Source organism: Microtus ochrogaster, chromosome 5, assembly GCF_000317375.1.
Source record: "Microtus ochrogaster isolate Prairie Vole_2 chromosome 5, MicOch1.0, whole genome shotgun sequence".
Classification (NCBI taxonomy): Eukaryota; Metazoa; Chordata; class Mammalia; order Rodentia; family Cricetidae; genus Microtus; species Microtus ochrogaster.
The window spans coordinates 48,473,925-48,490,124 of record NC_022012.1 but is presented as its reverse complement, the minus strand read 5'-3'; the positions used below and the strand labels follow the sequence as shown (position 1 = coordinate 48,490,124).

The 16,200-nt window shown below is 47.1% G+C and overlaps 1 protein-coding gene across 1 annotated transcript in view; it reads right to left on the bottom strand.

Moving 5' to 3' along the window:
- Gldn (gliomedin) overlaps positions 1-13,718 on the bottom strand; it is a 47,282-nt gene extending 33,564 nt beyond the window's left edge. The window contains exon 1 of the mRNA XM_005347366.2: positions 13,231-13,718. Within this exon, the coding sequence (XP_005347423.1) occupies positions 13,231-13,593 (363 nt within the window). The 5' untranslated portion in view covers positions 13,594-13,718. The remainder of the gene's footprint in view (positions 1-13,230) is intronic.
- Between the last annotated feature and the right edge of the window lie 2,482 nt (positions 13,719-16,200).

Below are 16,200 nucleotides of genomic sequence, written 5' to 3'. Positions count from 1 at the left end.
GGGGTGGAGGTTAAAAGATTGCAAGGTGAGTTCCAGGACAGCATAGGGGGAAAACACACACACACACACACACACACACACACACACACACACACACGAGACAGAGATAGAGAGATATATAGAAAAAGATAGATGGATAGACACTAAAAAAGTCAGAATACTTTTTTATGTTTCAAAACTATGGTAGAACTGCTGTACAATTGAGACTTGGTGCAGTTTTTGGGGTATAAAATCTCTTAGCTTGTCAACTGTTTTTCATATTCATAATAAGCTCATTTCATATTCATATTAATTTTCATTTGATCTGATGAAGCTGGCCTGAGGCTCAACAGAGCAACTCTGGGGTCTGGGTCCCAGCTGGTGCCAAATCCTAGCCCTGTAAGGACATCATGGGACCCAGGCACTAGACATTAGTCAGCTCAAGGAAGCCTCTCCTTGCCATCTTCTGCAAGCCCGGGGGTGGGGGAGGAATCAGCTGCTCTTGTCATTCTTTCTGCTCGAGATCCTCAAGGGCCCAGACGAATCCTTCTCCTTCTGAACTAATGACGTCGCTGTAGAGAGCTCTTAGCTTACTTAGTTCCTCACTGGTAGGGATTGCTTGTCCAATCCATGGTGTTCCCATGACCAGGATGGGAATAGCAGCGTGTTATACTAGGAACTCAGGAAATAACTTGCTCAGCTGGGGAAGGAACACGTTCTTCATCCCCTTACACCATGTTTTCCTTCCTGGCAGGGATATTGGTATTACTGGGGCTCAGGAAGTCACACTCAAAAGCATGTTTTGTTTGTTTTTTTTATGAAAATTGAGTACATTATTTCCTTATGAATGGCAAGGTTTGGTCTAGTGCCCAGGCTGGTCTTGAATTCGCAATAGTCCTGTCTCAACCTCCAGGTGCCATGCCACCACGCCGGCTTGAGTGCTCAGAAGCAGGAGAACTCGGAAGCTGTTAGACACTGCCTCTGAACTAAGACTTCTCTAACCGGAAGTAACAGTGAAAGGGAGCTATATAGGAAGAAGATAAAGCAGTTATTTTAATTGCATTCCATGTGTTCAAAATCTCAGTGGCAGAACATTTGCCGGTGTGGGCAAGGCCCGGTTCAAGCCCAAGTTCTAGAACAACACAATCTCTCCCCACACCTAAAAATCCTAGAGCGTCCTTGACTGTGAGACATCAAGAAGCTCACTAATCGGGGCCCTTCTCTGGCATGGAAATAAGAAAAAAGTAATTTGGGTAGAAATGGCAAAAAGTTCCAAAATGAACATAAACTATAAATTTGTACATCCAACATTATTAATACATTAATACCAAATACAAATATCACAAAGAAGAGAACAGCAAGGTGAGTCGTAATAGATAAATGAATTCCTTAAAACAGGCAATGAATTCTTAAGCAAGATGGAGGGAAAGGACACGTTTCATATGGAGGAGCAAGCTGAAGATGATTTCTCGTCGGAAAATGCAAGCGAGAGACCAGTGGGGTCACCTCACTAGAGGACCAAAAGAAAACGGTTTTCCTGTGCTCCGTTTTGCTTTTTATTTTGTTGTTATTGTTATTGTTACTGCTGTACTGGGGACTGAATCCAAGTCCTCCGCCACCAAGCTATATCTCCGCCCCGTACACGTGTGTGTGCGTGCACACATACACACGCGCCCCACACAGATTTCAGCCTAGGTTCTTACTCAGAGCAGTTTAGTAAAATGAAGAAAAGGAACTGTTAAGGAAAACAATATAAGACAGAAACGTATCTACTTAAAGAACATCGCCCTCCTTGCTTGCCCAGGCTGGTAAAACGGCCCTTTCATCGCAGCCGTGATGTCTTCAGTACTAGGGACTAAATCTAGAGCTCCGCACACGCTAGTGATTGTTCTGCCACCAGCTTCACGCTTCAGAGCGCCTCTCTTCCTGGTGGTTCCCATCCTCATCACATGACTAAGATTTCCTTTCAAAGATTTTCTCGTTCAGAGATTTTGATACCGATGTCTTTAAAAAGGAGAAGGTATTTTTTTTCCCTTATTCTTGTTAGTAAGATTCTAGACTGTACCCATCACCTGCTGAGTTACTGAAAACAGACCAACAAGCAAGCAATCTCCACATGTGTTTTGTAGCCCGGCTCAACGTTGTACGCGGGGCACAGTTCTCCATAGCTCGCTCCTAGCCCTTTACAGTTCTTCGCTAGAGCCAAGGAAGAGCTCCCAAACTTCTCAACAGTTTGACACAACACAGGAAACTTTCTGAGTGGCAAATGAAGAGGTTACTGTATTACATTCAGAACAAACTTCACAAATTGCATCTTGAATGTTCTTCAGCTGGTCTTTTTGTTTTAACTCTGCCTTTCAGTAAAGAAAATTGTGTCCTGAACTTTAGTTAAACTAGAAGCAAATTATATCTATTTAAGACAGAGAGAGCTGTTGAAACTCAAAGATCTACATAAAAGCAACTAATGAGCTTGAAAAGAAATCGCTCTTTTTGTGGAAGAATTACAACCTAAAAGCTTCAGCTTGTTTCACTCGACGTGACCTTTGGTCCGCAGATAAAATGCATGTAAATTAAACTTGAATGTCAGCTAGATTTAGCCAAGGATTCTTTTTTGATGGTGGTGGGGCAGGGGGGGAAGGGGAACAGGGCATGAAGAATGTAGAAGGAAAAGATGTCTTAGACTTAAATTTTTTTTTTAAACCAGGTAAGTGTATTCTTTTGATGGCTTGTTTTAGCGGCTCCCACCTTGGCAACCAACCATATCCTGGGGTACACAAAACCCCCAATAAAGAAGTTGTTCTCACCGGGCGGTGATGGCGCACGCCTTTAATCCCAGCAGAGGTGGATGGATCTCTGTGAGTTTGAGGCCAGCCTGGTCTACAAGAGCTAGTTCCAGGACAGGCTCCACAGCTACCGAGAAACCCTGTCTCAAAAAACCAAAACCAACCAACCAAACAAACAAAGGAGTTGTTCTCCTTTTGCAGAAGTACCTTTTGCTCTGTCCTTTCCTCGGGAAGGCAAGAATATTTTTTGTTTTGCTGTTTTGAACGACAGTAATAGGAATCAGTGGAAGTTAACAAGGCTTTCAGAGGTCCCTGCCTATGCTGTGCCATACAGAAGTGTGGGGAGCCAGGAAGCCCTGCACCTTGATAAAGTCTGTCTTGCTGCCATATGAAAGTTAACTATGATTTGCTATTTGTTTATTTTCGGTGGTGCTGAGTATGGCCCCAGGGCCCTGTGCCTGCTAGGCACACACTCTGCCACCTAGTTACATCCCCGTCTCTTGTTTTGTTGCCACTGGCACCAAGAGTTAGGATATCGTGATGTTAGTCTAAGTGTCAATAGGTCACACAGCTTCCCAAAGTAGCAGCTGATTAAACACACAGCAGTGTACAAATTCCTGGAATTGCTGAAGAAATTTGGGAGCAAACAGTGACCCAGAGCTTGGAGCAAGAAGGTTCACAATTGCACAACACTATGGCTGGCTTTCAATCTCCCGCCTCCCAGCTGTTGTGTTGAAGCAATGTGATCGCATTTGGAAGTAGCAGGAGCAGAGCAGTGGGCACGAAGGCAATGAGGACCCAAAAGCAAAGCAGTCAAGAGTGCGGTTAATGTCCTATAAAGTTAAAATGGATTCCAGAAAGAATCCCACTATGTAGCTCTGGCTGTCTTAGAGTTCTCTACGTAGACCAGGCTGGTCTCAAACTCACAGTGTTCTGCCTCCCAAGTGATGGGGTTAAAGGTATGTGCATCAACACATCCAGCAGGGATAGAAAATGAGGCCTTGGAAAGCATCTTGCTTCTTCTGTCTTTGAAGGATGTCACCTGTGAACTGGAATATTCTACTAGACCCTAAGAATGCTTTCACGTATCACCTTGGCCTCCCCACTGCTTGGGGCTGTGAGAAGTAAATTTCTGTTGCTTAAAAGCCACCCAGTCTCTGTTTTTTTGTTTTTGTCACAGGAGTCTCAACAGACTAAGACAGTGCCTCTTTTTTACTTGCTTGTGGTCCTGGGAACTGAACTGAACATAGGGCTTTGCACATGTGTGGCATGAGCTTTAGGATTAGAAAGAGCAGCAGTGACTACTTACTGAAGGCCTGGCTGTGACAGCAGCTTTTGTTCTTATCTTAGTTTCAAAATTCCTAGACCCAGCACATGAGATGGGCATTAGAGATGAAGGAATTGGGTCAAAGATGCCCAAGGCCACCTGGCTGCCCATTTGACTTTCATGTCTGCTGTGGTCATTCCTCTATACTTCAGGGACCATTCAGGTATATAATTTGGATGGGGCCCTAGTAGTGAAAGAAACATGCTGTATTGCTCAAATTAAGGGCAGGTACATGGGGGCTAAAGTCATAGCCGGGAGTCTAAGTCCATCACAGAGAGATCCTGGACAATGTCACTGGGAGGATCTGTGGGCTGAGACCCTGCCCACAAAGACTCCTCTGTCCGGCACCCTCTGCTGGTGACCTAGTGCTCTGTGTGATTCCAGATGGGCTCATCTGTGAGCATTTTTTAAGGTTTATGTGGGTTTGAGTCCAAGACAAAAATCCATTCATTCTCAGCTTGATCACAGCGATGGTTAAGGAACGGCAGGGATATAGCGGGGTAAAGGTGAGAACAGGTGATCCAGAAGACACCGTTCTGATCTGGGGCAGGGCTCAGCAGGCTTTCTCTTGTTGCCTCTGCCTCTCTGGCTGGGAAGAGACTAGACCAACCCTGAGGTAGGCTTCGTTAACTTCATTTTAGTAGTTCTGTGGGAACAGGTCCACATGGCTTCCTGCCACTCATCTGGTCAACAGATGTCCAGTCCTGACCCACTATTTCTTCCATGGGTAAAAGATCAGGGCCACTTTGGACAGCTGTCCCACAGGTGTTAACAGCTGACCTCCTGCCACCAAATCCACAGATGCTCAAGTTTCTTGTGGCACAGTATTTGCATATAAGATTGTATAACCTTCTACGTACTTGAGATCATGTCTGGGTGACTAGAGACAAGAAAAAAAAAGATTTACACACATTTAAATCAGAAATAATGGTTTTCAGCCAGGTATAGTGACAATGCTTATAATACTAGCTCTTCAGAGGCAGAAGCAGGTAGATCATGAAGTTCAGGGTTAAGTTGGAAACCAGGTTTGTTACAGAAGACCTGTCCCAAAGAAGAAATAACCAGAGCTGGGGAGATGGTTCAGCTGGTGAAGTGATTGCTGAACAAAGGTGAGACTATGGATTTGTATCCTCAGCACCTATAAAAAACTGAACATAGCAGTGTGCCTGTAATCCCAGCATGGTGTGGCTGGACATAGCGGTGTGCCTGTTGTAATCCCGGCATGGTGTGGAGCAGGGGTAGTGGAGGTAAAAAGATCCCTGAGGCTTGCTGGTCAGCCCATTTAGTCAAAACATTAAACTTCTGGTTCAGGGAGAGACCCTGTCTTAAAAGGGAAGGGGAGTAGGGAGTGGCAGAGAAATAAATGTACCTGCCAGCCTCCTCTGGCTTTTCCCCAGATGTGTTTATGCATTTACACAATATGTGCATGCAATACATACACAAGCACACACATTCATGCAGAAACACAATAAACTGGAGAGCAACTGAGGCAGGAAGGGGGGAGCACATCCTTGATTATTTTTAATGTGTGGTGGATTGAATCTGAAGATGTGGAGTTAGTGGATAGATAAGAGTCAAGTGTACCGACATGAAGTGTTTTCTTAGTGTGTATGCAAACTTGGGTGCTCATGAAGCAGAGTCTAAACTGCAGTGAAGGGGTCAGCTCTCTCCTGTTTTCCTCAACCTGCCAGTATTGCCTGAGACACAGCCAGATTTCCGGGGGGGTATTCAAAGTGCCACGCCCACCAGACAAGATCCTAGCAGAGATGAAATTTCAAGTTCTCACTCCACCATTACCACCTGGGACGACTTCTGACATCCGAATATCCAGGTAGTGCCAGGTGTGCCCTGGAACTCCACGCACGAATGAGCTCACGATGCCACAAGAATACAGAAATCCACCTCTCAGGTCTGCAAATGGCTGTCTATTGTGGCTACTCTCTTTTTTTGTGCCCGTCTGTAAGAGACTAATCTCCTATCAGGGTCCATTCCATAGGACAGGAGCTCCTGAGGTATCTGCCACCCCCTCTAACTGAACAGGACAGAATTGGAAGAGATCTTACATTTGGGGGTTAGTGAGTGGTTAGGCTCTGGCTCAACCTTAGCTGCTCTTGATTTGGGAAGCCAGTAGCTTGGCTTAGCCCACAGGCTCCCCCTCCAGAGTGTGGCCACACCCGCACAGTGGTTCTTGCATTCAGGGAACAATGCTGATTTAGCAGCTTGGGTTTACCAACCCCAGCACTTCTTCAGGGATGGCAGTATGCATGGGGTCAGCAAACTTCAGGAAAGCTATACAGGAGAAGCGTTAGGCTCCAGGGAGTCTGACACCTTCTGATGACCTCTGTGGGAACTTGCATATAAAACCTACACACACACACACACACACACACACACACACACACACACACACACACACACACACAAATAAAAATAGATCAAGTAGAAATACAACTCAAACCAAACAAAATGCCAAAAATCACTTCTACCTCAACCATAACAGCAACCATATTAGTGGTTACTCCGAAGTGTTCAGAGTCAGGCTCTCAAATAACAAGTCTGCAACCAAGCTAAATAAAACAGTTTGTTCAAAACCACGACTGTTACACACTCCCGGCTGGATGTCCTAAGATGGCCTCAAGCAATATGAATGTTGTTTAGTCAAAATTGTGCCAAGCAACTAATTTCTTTCTTTCTTCTTTTTTCCTCTCTGATGCCAATATTTGAAAGCTGAGATATTTCATATGAAAAGTCAGATGCTTTTACTTCCTCTGGAAAAAAACTAAGGGTAGACTCTGGTTCCTGTGTGGCTATCATCAGTGAGGACATATGCTGTACGCGTGTAAATGAGCTCCCCAGGGTCACGTATTGGAGACCTAACCTTCAATCCATATGTTACTTGTGTTTCAGTATAGGGTCTTCAGGAGGGGATTGGGTTAAATGAAATAATGAGGAGACATGTCCAGTGACTGCATTGATTATGTGTGTGTATGTGTGTGTGTGTGTGTGTGTGTGAGAGAGAGAGAGAGAGAGAGAGAGAGAGAGAGAGAGAGAGAGAGAGAGAGCGAGCTGAGCTGATAAACTTGTGTAGGCCTTGAGGTGCCATGCCATGGTATATGCATCAGGAAAGTCCTCTGGGTCCAGTACCATGTTCTTGGACTGCTCAGCTTTCAGAACTATGAGTCTAATTAACTTCTGATATCTACAAACTGCCTGATACCAGATTTTTGTTTTTGTTTTTTTGTTATAGTAGCAGAAAATGAACAAAGAACCTCTGCGCTCCAGCAGCGGAGCAAGAGCCTGGCAATTTCCCCTCAGCGTCCCGGGCTCGGGTGGCGTCAAGCTTTCATCATTCAATCACGGCGAATGATGAAACTATATTTTAGGGGAGTTGCAATTTGCATTTTGACATTAAAATATCTAGGCTCGGAAAGCTGGCTTAGGTTAAGAGCACCTATTGTTTGTGCAGAGGACCCAGGTCTGAGTCCCAGCACTCGTGTGGCAACATACAGCCACCCATAATTCCAGTTCTCAGGAATCCAGAGCCCTCTCCTGACCTTCTGGGTACCAGGCATGCATATGGTAAATAGATACTCATATAATGAGACACTCATACATATTAAACAAAATAAATACGTCTTTTTAAAAAAATGAATGGTTTCTTCCTACACGTTTAAGAGATATTTGTGAGAGAAAACTGGAGGTAAATGGTTTAAGCAGAGACAGAAGAAAAAGAGAAAGAGGAGACAAATGGCTGAGGTGGGGGTGACCAAATTTAAGGATGTATGAAAAAGTCTTATGCAAACACAGTATTTCATAAGCTAATCAAAAATATAGTTAAAAAAAAGTTTAATTAGGAGTGTCATGCCTGGCGGACAATGCTTTCCCCATGACATGGGTTATTAGATGAAAATCTGTGTTGGTCATGGGATCTTCTATTTATTAGTGGAGGAGGCCCCAGAGGCACCCAGAGCAACACAGCCATGTTATTCCTCTTAGTTTCCTCCCATAACTAAATGGCAAGACCTTATCAATGGAGATATCGTAAGCTTTGATTACAGGACAAGAGAAATCAGTTTTGAGCTGACGTGGCAGCTTCCTATCTGTTGGCTAGTGCTCCCAGCGCTGGACGGTACTGGACTCTGGAGGGAGAAGACGTGAGTTAGCTGTCTTACCCAGCACTAGACCTGCGAGCTTCAGTATCCACCTGCCAGGCCAGATGTGCCCACCGGAGTGCCATGGGGATGACCAACTTCTTTTTCATTGAATTTGAGACCTGCTCCGAAAAAGGGGATTCTTGCCTAATATTGTAAACTTGGCCAGAAGCCCATGACTGGGAGGTTATTAACCTGCTACTGCTTGTTTTGCTAACTGCACATGTCAAACTGCCTTCTAAGTTTTCGTTTCATGTCCATAGTTTAGTACTGCTTTCAGTCCTGGTCAGATAAGTTTCTTTTTTTTTAATAAAAAATTATTTTATATGTATAGGTATTTTTTCTGTGTGTATGTCTATGTATCATGTACATATAGTGCCTACTCATAGAGTCCAGAAATGTCATTGAGTCCCCTGGACCCAGAGTTACAGACAGTTGTGAGCTACCCTGTGGGGGCTGAGAATAGAATCTTGGTCCTCTGGAAACAGAGTCTGTGCCTTTATCCTCTGAGCCATCTCTCTAGCCCCAGAGAACTTTCTTTCTGCAGTGGATGATGAAGAAACTCCCAATTGTTCAAAGTCTTGAGAATAAGTGATATTTGAGTGTCCCTAAAGGGGACATAGATATCGATCTCATCAAGGCTCAGAGAACATGGAAGAAGAGGGAAGGGGAAGAATGCAAGAGGCAGACGATAGGAAGTGTTAGGTCTCACACCAGATGAATGGAAAAAAGAAAAACAGAAAGAAAAGGAAGGCATGACCGGTGTGTGGAGGAAAAGGTTTATTGTAGACATGAGGGAGAGCACAGCCAGAGGAGTCTGGCAGAGTTCAGACTGGGGAGGGAGCATGTGAAGAAAAAGGGGAAGGGGCAATGGACGAGCCTAGGACCAGGAGACAAAGAGACCAAAAGGTAAAAGGGCATAAAAGGACTGCTGTGGCCCAAATGGCTGGATTGTATAGGGAAGAACAGCTGGGCTAAAGGCACCCAGCCCCTGTGCTAGAGAGTTCAGGGTAGAGGGTGGGGTATGCCATCAAAGAGGACCCTGTAACAAGTAGGGACTGAGGGATGCTGGGAGAACCTGGCTCTGGAGTCCTCTTTGATACCTTAAATGGTTCTGTGAACGCTGCCTTCTGGATCTGACCAGTCCTTTGACTCAGGAGCTCTCTGCAGCTGGGGTTTACCTGCATAAGATCAGGACGGGTCGACATGGGACTCAGTGGGCTGGGAAAGAAAAACAGGAGAAGACATGAAGGGGAGGGTGGGAGGTGCTGGCTGTGTCCAGGGGAGAAGGTAGAATGGAGGCTTAGGTAGAAGGAATTCCCACGGTAGCTTTGCTCTGCTATCTTTTCTGACCCCAAATCGAGAGCATCTGAAGGAACGTTTATAAAAAAAAATTCAAAGTAGGGTAGAAAACCTGTGATGCAATAACGCTGGAGAATATATCTCCATAGCAATTGTTAGCCCTGGGACCAAGCACACTCCCACACCCCAGAGAGCATTCAAAAGTCTGGGCATCTGTCTAACAAGAAAATCACTTTTCCTATTTACCAGAGCATCAGTAAAGGTAAGAAATGGAAAGAGGAGGCAGGGAAGAGCAGGTGGAGAGGGATGTGGAGAGAGGGGGTGAGGGGAGGGAGTCAGATCGATTCTACTAGGAGAGAAGACGATTACAAAAGGTTGTGAGGCAGAGAAACAAGAGCAGTGTACCCTGCAGGAAGGGAGACGGTAAGTTAAAGCTTCCCTCCTTCCCATGGCTTCCAGATTCCTAGTCCCCTTTCTGGCCAGATCCGAGCTCCCAAGCTTTGCCTCCTTTTCCACTCAACACTTTTCCTCCAAAACATTCACTCGCTTTTAAATTTTTTAATATGCTTGTCTGTGCCAAATTACCGGCACTTCAGTAATAATTGCTAGTTTCTTTTTTTCCCCCCAATGAAATCATTTAGAACTACCATCCAGAATGTACTGGTCAGAACGCCCATGCCAAATGATGTACTTTTTGTTTTAGCCAAAAGCACAGAAAGAGGCCATTCTGGAAGGTGTTTTGAAATGCTGACCTTAACCTGCACAGAGCTTGCTTCTTGTTCTTAGATCTCCGATGAAGAGTCTCAGAGTGAGACCCTGGGATGGCCCATAGATCTTACACTCATTTCAGATCTGATGCTATAGAAAAAGGCCCGGGAGTGGGTGGGTAGATGAGCCTTCCTCCACGATTTATTCTAGATTTCTCTCTTAATACTTCTACTTGAGGTGCCCAGTGATGGCTTTCTAAAAAAATAAATTGGTTTCTTAGGTCATTCATTTTCTGTTCTAAGAAAAGAGGAAAGAAAAAAATTTGTGAGGATGAGAAGTTTATTGTTCTACTAAAGAAAAGACAAGGAGGGATTCAGCAGTGAAATCGGCTCCTTTGCTTAAAGCAAGGCCTCATGGGGACTGGATGAGCTTACCCCCATTAGCTGAGCATCTTCTGTGTGCTGGTGAGCAAGCCCTCCGTCCCAGGCCACACCTCAGACTGATCTGCTTGGAATAATAATACCTAGGGTGGACTCTGGCATCTCTGCTGACTGCAGTGTTCTAGGATCGCCTTACTCAAAGTGTGGCCTTCAGACCTGCAGCCCTGGCATCGGTGGGCACTTGTTAGCCATGCAGAATCTCATCCTCAGACTCTCTGAATCAGAATCTGCACTGTACGACATTCCCCCGGATACTTATAGGCACCATAGGGTTGTGGTGTTCTTAGAGTGTGGCACCTGGATACTTATGTGCATGGTGAAGGAGAAAAAGAAGTTTAAAGAAGAAGGCCATGGTTGCTGCTAGGGCATGGTGGAGGAGGTTTATTGTGGATAAAAGAGCGAGCATAGCCAGAGGCAGACACAGTCGGGAGAGTCCAGAGTGGCATGACCAGACTGAGCTGGGTCATGTGAGGAGCTGGCCCACAGAAAGAGGGGGTGACCAAGGAGGGTGGCCTGGGCCAAGAAACTGGCCAGGAGAGTAGAGGGGAGACCAAAATAGCCAGGTACCTGAAATGGCTGGATTATACAACGAAGAGCAGCTGGGGGCAGGACTGGAGGGTTCAGGGTAGGGGTTGGGTATGCCAGTCGGGAAGGTAGGGACTGAAGGGTGCAGGGAGAACCTGGCAGCCAGCCTTGGCTTTGATATGCTAGTGTGCACCACAGCCGGATTTGAGACCTGACACAGGACAGAGTGGCAGTTTCTTAGGGGGATGGCACCTGGACGCTTGCGTGAGGAGAACAGGCATCAATGAGATCATTGCCTTCTGGTCTTGCTGCACCTCCTTCAAAATGCTCCTAGCTGCAGTTTCTGCACTAGTGCTGTAACATCAGTAGGTGGCTGCACAGCCAGGGCACCTGTGCTGGAAGCTGGCTCTCTGACCGACATGGGAATGAGCTCATTCTCTAGAGACTGAGCAGGCTGTGATTTGGATCCAACCCATCTACCTTAAAAGCAGGATTAAAGAGATAAAGTGTTGCTGCTCAGGTGGATTTCTCTTTGAGTTTTTTTTTTTAAGCTCTTAAAATGCAGAGTGGAGAGCCAAGAGAATGCTCCAGAATTCCCTAGTTGGTCCTCTCCACCTCACAGAGGTTGTATTTTTTTTTTTTTTTGAAGTTTTTGCTTAGGCACAGATTTTTAAATGTTTACGTGAGTAAAAAAAAAAAAAAAGTGAAGCCAGAAATGGAAAGCTTGACCTTCCTCAGACTCTGTATTTGAAGAGTGCAGTATCTGTAGTTTTAAAAGCATTTAGGCTCATGCACAATATTGGAAAGCTTCTCTGCCCAACAGCAGACGTTTTAAGGAGACTTTGCGCCAAATATGTAGGATTCCAAAGTGTGGCTCACTGGACGTGGAGGGACAATTGAAAAGTCTCTAATTATAACGTGCAATGAGACCACAGCTGCTGTTGGAGAGAGGAAAGGAAAACGGGAAGGGGGGTGGGGATGGGATCTTGATGCACCTGTTAGAGAACATTGGATTCGGATCAACCAGAGTAAAACACCTAAAAACTGGAACAAACACTGGTTTTCCTTTCCTTTAAGTAATTAATTCCCTTTGAATGGTGTCTCCTAAATCTCAGGAAGTGAGTATGCAATAGGATAGCTAAGAAAATGCAAAGAGGCCCAGGGCTGTCCCATGGCACATGCCTGCAGTCCTGGCAGCTAGGTGGTGGAAGATCTGAAGTTCAAGGTCTTCCGTGGCTACACGGCCAGGTGAAGGCCATCCTGGGTTACCTGAAACTGTTTTAGAAGGAAGGAAGGAAGGAAGGAAGGAAGGAAGGAAGGAAGGAAGGAAGGAGGGAGGGAGGGAAGAAAGGTGATTTTATAAAAAAAGGACTAATGCTGGAACCTTCATTGGATGTACAGGTCTGTGGCAGCAGCTCTGGCTTTCCTCTCTTCTGAGCTTTGTGTGGAAAGCTACCCACAGACCCCACATTAAGAACTCTGACTTTGCCAGTGTATACCCGCAGGCTAATAAATGTTCCACTACATCAATTTCTCCCATTTGACAGCTTGAGAGACAGGAACGACTTTCAGCATCTAGGTGGGCAGTTTGGTCGCGATTTCACGGGAATGAGCCCAGGCCATACTAAAAGCCTACCCACTAGGTTGTGCCAGGCAAAGGAATCCTCGTTGAACAAAAGTCACGTCTTTGTTTTCTGAGACTCTGCTACAGGGGGATGCTTCTGCGGGTCAGTTCACACCCAGTTCTGTCAAAAGTTGGGAAAGGCTAATACTGCCTACGCCCTTCATTGACCTGCAGACTCAAAAGATGTCCAAAGAGAAGACTCGCCCTGCCCAGTCCAAGAAGATGAAGCGACTGATGTCAAGAGTTATGCAGCTTGCCAGGATGACCTCCCTAGCCATATCTACACCGGGGGTTCTCTCCAGGACCTTGTCCCTGGCCATGGAATCCTAGTTCCCATCACCTCCTGCTGCCCAGACCGACGGGGGCGCCACCGAGACGAGCCCCTGCCTACCGGCACCATGGAGTAGGTCATCATCATCATCATATCCTGGCTCTCGGCGCGGATGTGTGGCGCAGGCTCTCCGCTGTGGCTGCGCTTGTTGCGCGCTGCGCTCGCCGAGTCTTGGGGTGACTCTGGGACCCGGCCCGGTGCTCGACTCAATTCCGCCAGAAAGGCGCGTAAGGCGCTGTCTTCGCGCTGCTCCCGGCCGCGTTGAGCCTCCAGCGCCCGCAGCGCCGCGCTCAGCTCGCGCCACTGGCACAGCACAAACACGGTGCCCGCGGCATTCAGCGCCGACAGCAGCGCTACGGCCACTAGGGCTCCCCGCAACCCCCAGCCTGTAGCCCCTTGGCCCCGCTCTGCGGCTCGGGTCATGCCTGCACGCTTGGCTGGCCAATGCAGGGCAGCACTGGGCCTCCTCTGTCAGTGGCAGGTTTTATAGCCTAGCCCCAGCCGTGGGCTGTTGGCAGAGCCCTGAGTCAAGCTGCCTTTAGATCCGTCTGACAAAGCGGGTTGGGGAGAGTAGTAGTGGCGCCCCAGCAGCCCAGAGGGACAGGCAGGCAGCAAGGGGGTGAGCAGCCGCCTGTGGAGACAAGTGCGGAGGAGGGGGGGGGGGGGACCAAGCAAATAACAAACAGGCCTCCCCTCTTTCTCTTGCTATCCTGCCCGTGGGCATTGCCAGGACCCAGACAGGCATAGTCAGGGTCAGACTGAGGAGGAGGGCAGGAATTCTTAAAGCCTGAGAAGTTTCTAGATTCCACCCCCTTCTCCTTCCAGTCAGTCCTCTTCGGAGAAAATCATAAGCATGCCCAAACGCATGTGTCACTGTTCTTGGGAGGTCTGCTGCTTGGGCCCTGGTCCATGCTGCCCATTACCAATTCTCAAGGCCACTATGTGGCCACAGAAGACCCTAAGAGATTTCTCCCAAAAAAGTGAGAGTCAGGGTAAATGGTTGGTGCTAAAACGGTAAAAGGCTACCTGCCAGAAGCAGACAAGCCCAGGTCCGCTTAGGAAGCAAGGATCATACTAAGAGGCTTTCAGGACTAAGAACTCTCCCAGGAGACCCAAACCTGGAAGGCAGCAGAGTGATGAGGAAAAAAGGAAAAAACCCAATACATTTTGGAGACCTGGTTCTAAAGCCAGCAACCAATGCCAGACATCTGGGAGTGATGTGGTTTCCTCACCCCCACTACCGCTCCCCCACTACCGCCCCCCCACTACTGGAGATCAAAGCCAGGGTTTTGCAATTGCAAGGCAAGAGCCCTACTTCTGAGGCACGGGGATTCCACTGCATAGGTCAGGCTGGTTGTGAACTCCCGAGGGAAGAATGGTAGGAGCGCAGACAGAGTAGGTGAGGCAGGGGACAGGGAACAATGGTGCCTACAGTCCTTGCAATCCAGTTCTTGCTGGTAGTCTCCCTGCCACAGGAGATATGCAGGTGGGGTCAGACTTATTTTTAGGGTGAGCTAGCGCAACGCTTCTGGAAAAGCACAAGGCAGCTGAAGTTCGATCTTCACCACGGCCCTGAATCCAGCTTTAGATACCTGGGCTTCAACAGGACTCTGACCAACTTGAGTATTGAGCAGCTACACAAGATAGAATTGAGAAAGCAGGAAGGGCCCGGAAGTGATACCTGGGAGGGGATGGGAATGCTTCAGTAACTTCCCGACTTGAACATACTATAACCTGTTGGAGGAATTGTTGTGTGTTGGGGGAGGCTGCTCATTTGTTTCCCAGCTGCTCAGCCCCCAAATAATTACACAAAACTGTATTAATTAAAACACTGCTTGGCCAATAGCTTAAGCGTATTGCTGGCTAGCTCTTATGTTTTAAAGTAACCCATTTCTATTATTTTATATTTTTACCACGAGGCTCGTGGTTTACCAGCAAGGCTCTGGCACGTCTGTCTCTGGCGGAGGCTACCTGGCTTCTCCCTGACTCTCCCTTCTTTCTCCCAGAATTCAGTTTAGTTTTCCCGCCTAGTTCTCCTCTGCCCTATCACAGGCCAAAGCAGTTTCTTTATTCATTAACCAATAAAAGCAACACATGGACAGAAGGATTTCCCACATCAGTTGTGTATCCTTTCTTTTCTAATCCATGCTAGGGTTGGGTTACAGAAAGTGTCTTGGGGCTCAGCATTCAGACTCTACTTAATTCAGCAACCATGTATTGAGCCCTTTCTGTGTGGGGCTATCTCTGGGATGGGCATTGAAGATACAGGAGTGAGCAGGGCAAGCAGTGTGAGCCCTGGGCACACCATGGAGACTTTGAGCATTCCTTTAACCCGACATTCATCACAGCTATTGTACACCACGTGTCACCAGTGCCATCAGCAACACAAAGTAGGGCTCCTGAGGTCAGGCGACATATTTGTTGGACCTTGTCATTCCCATCAAGTAAGACAGAACGGATGAGCGACTGGCCGAGTGAGTGAGTGAAAGGTTTGTGAACGACATTTCTAAGGAGAATGGGCATATGTGAGGCTGGTGGTGCTTACTAGCTGCTCGTGTGCCATGGAGCTGGCCTCTTAGCTTCCGTGCCAGGCTGGTGTCCAATGTTTGGAAGTGTGGTGGTCTCCTGAAATGTATTTTTTTTCCTTTTAAGTCAGGACTACAGATCAAGACAGAATGGAGATTAGGAAGCATTAGAATCCTTAAGCCAAGAAACTGACTCTCTCAGCTGTCTTGGAGAGCTCCAAGGGCTGTGGCACGGCCACCTAAGAGGACTAGTGGGCGGGGCGCCTGGGCTATAGAGAGAGAGAGAGAGAGAGAGAGAGAGAGAGAGAGAGAGAGAGAGGAGAGAGACAGAGAGAGAGATTGAGAGATAGAGAGAGAGAGGGGAGAGAGAGAGAGACAGAGAGAGAGAGATTGAGAGACAGAGGGAGAGGGGAGAGAGAGAGACAGAGAGACAGAGAGAGAGAGAGAAAGAGAGAGAGGGGAGAGAGAGAGACAAACAGAGAGAGAGAGAGAGAGAGGAGAAGGA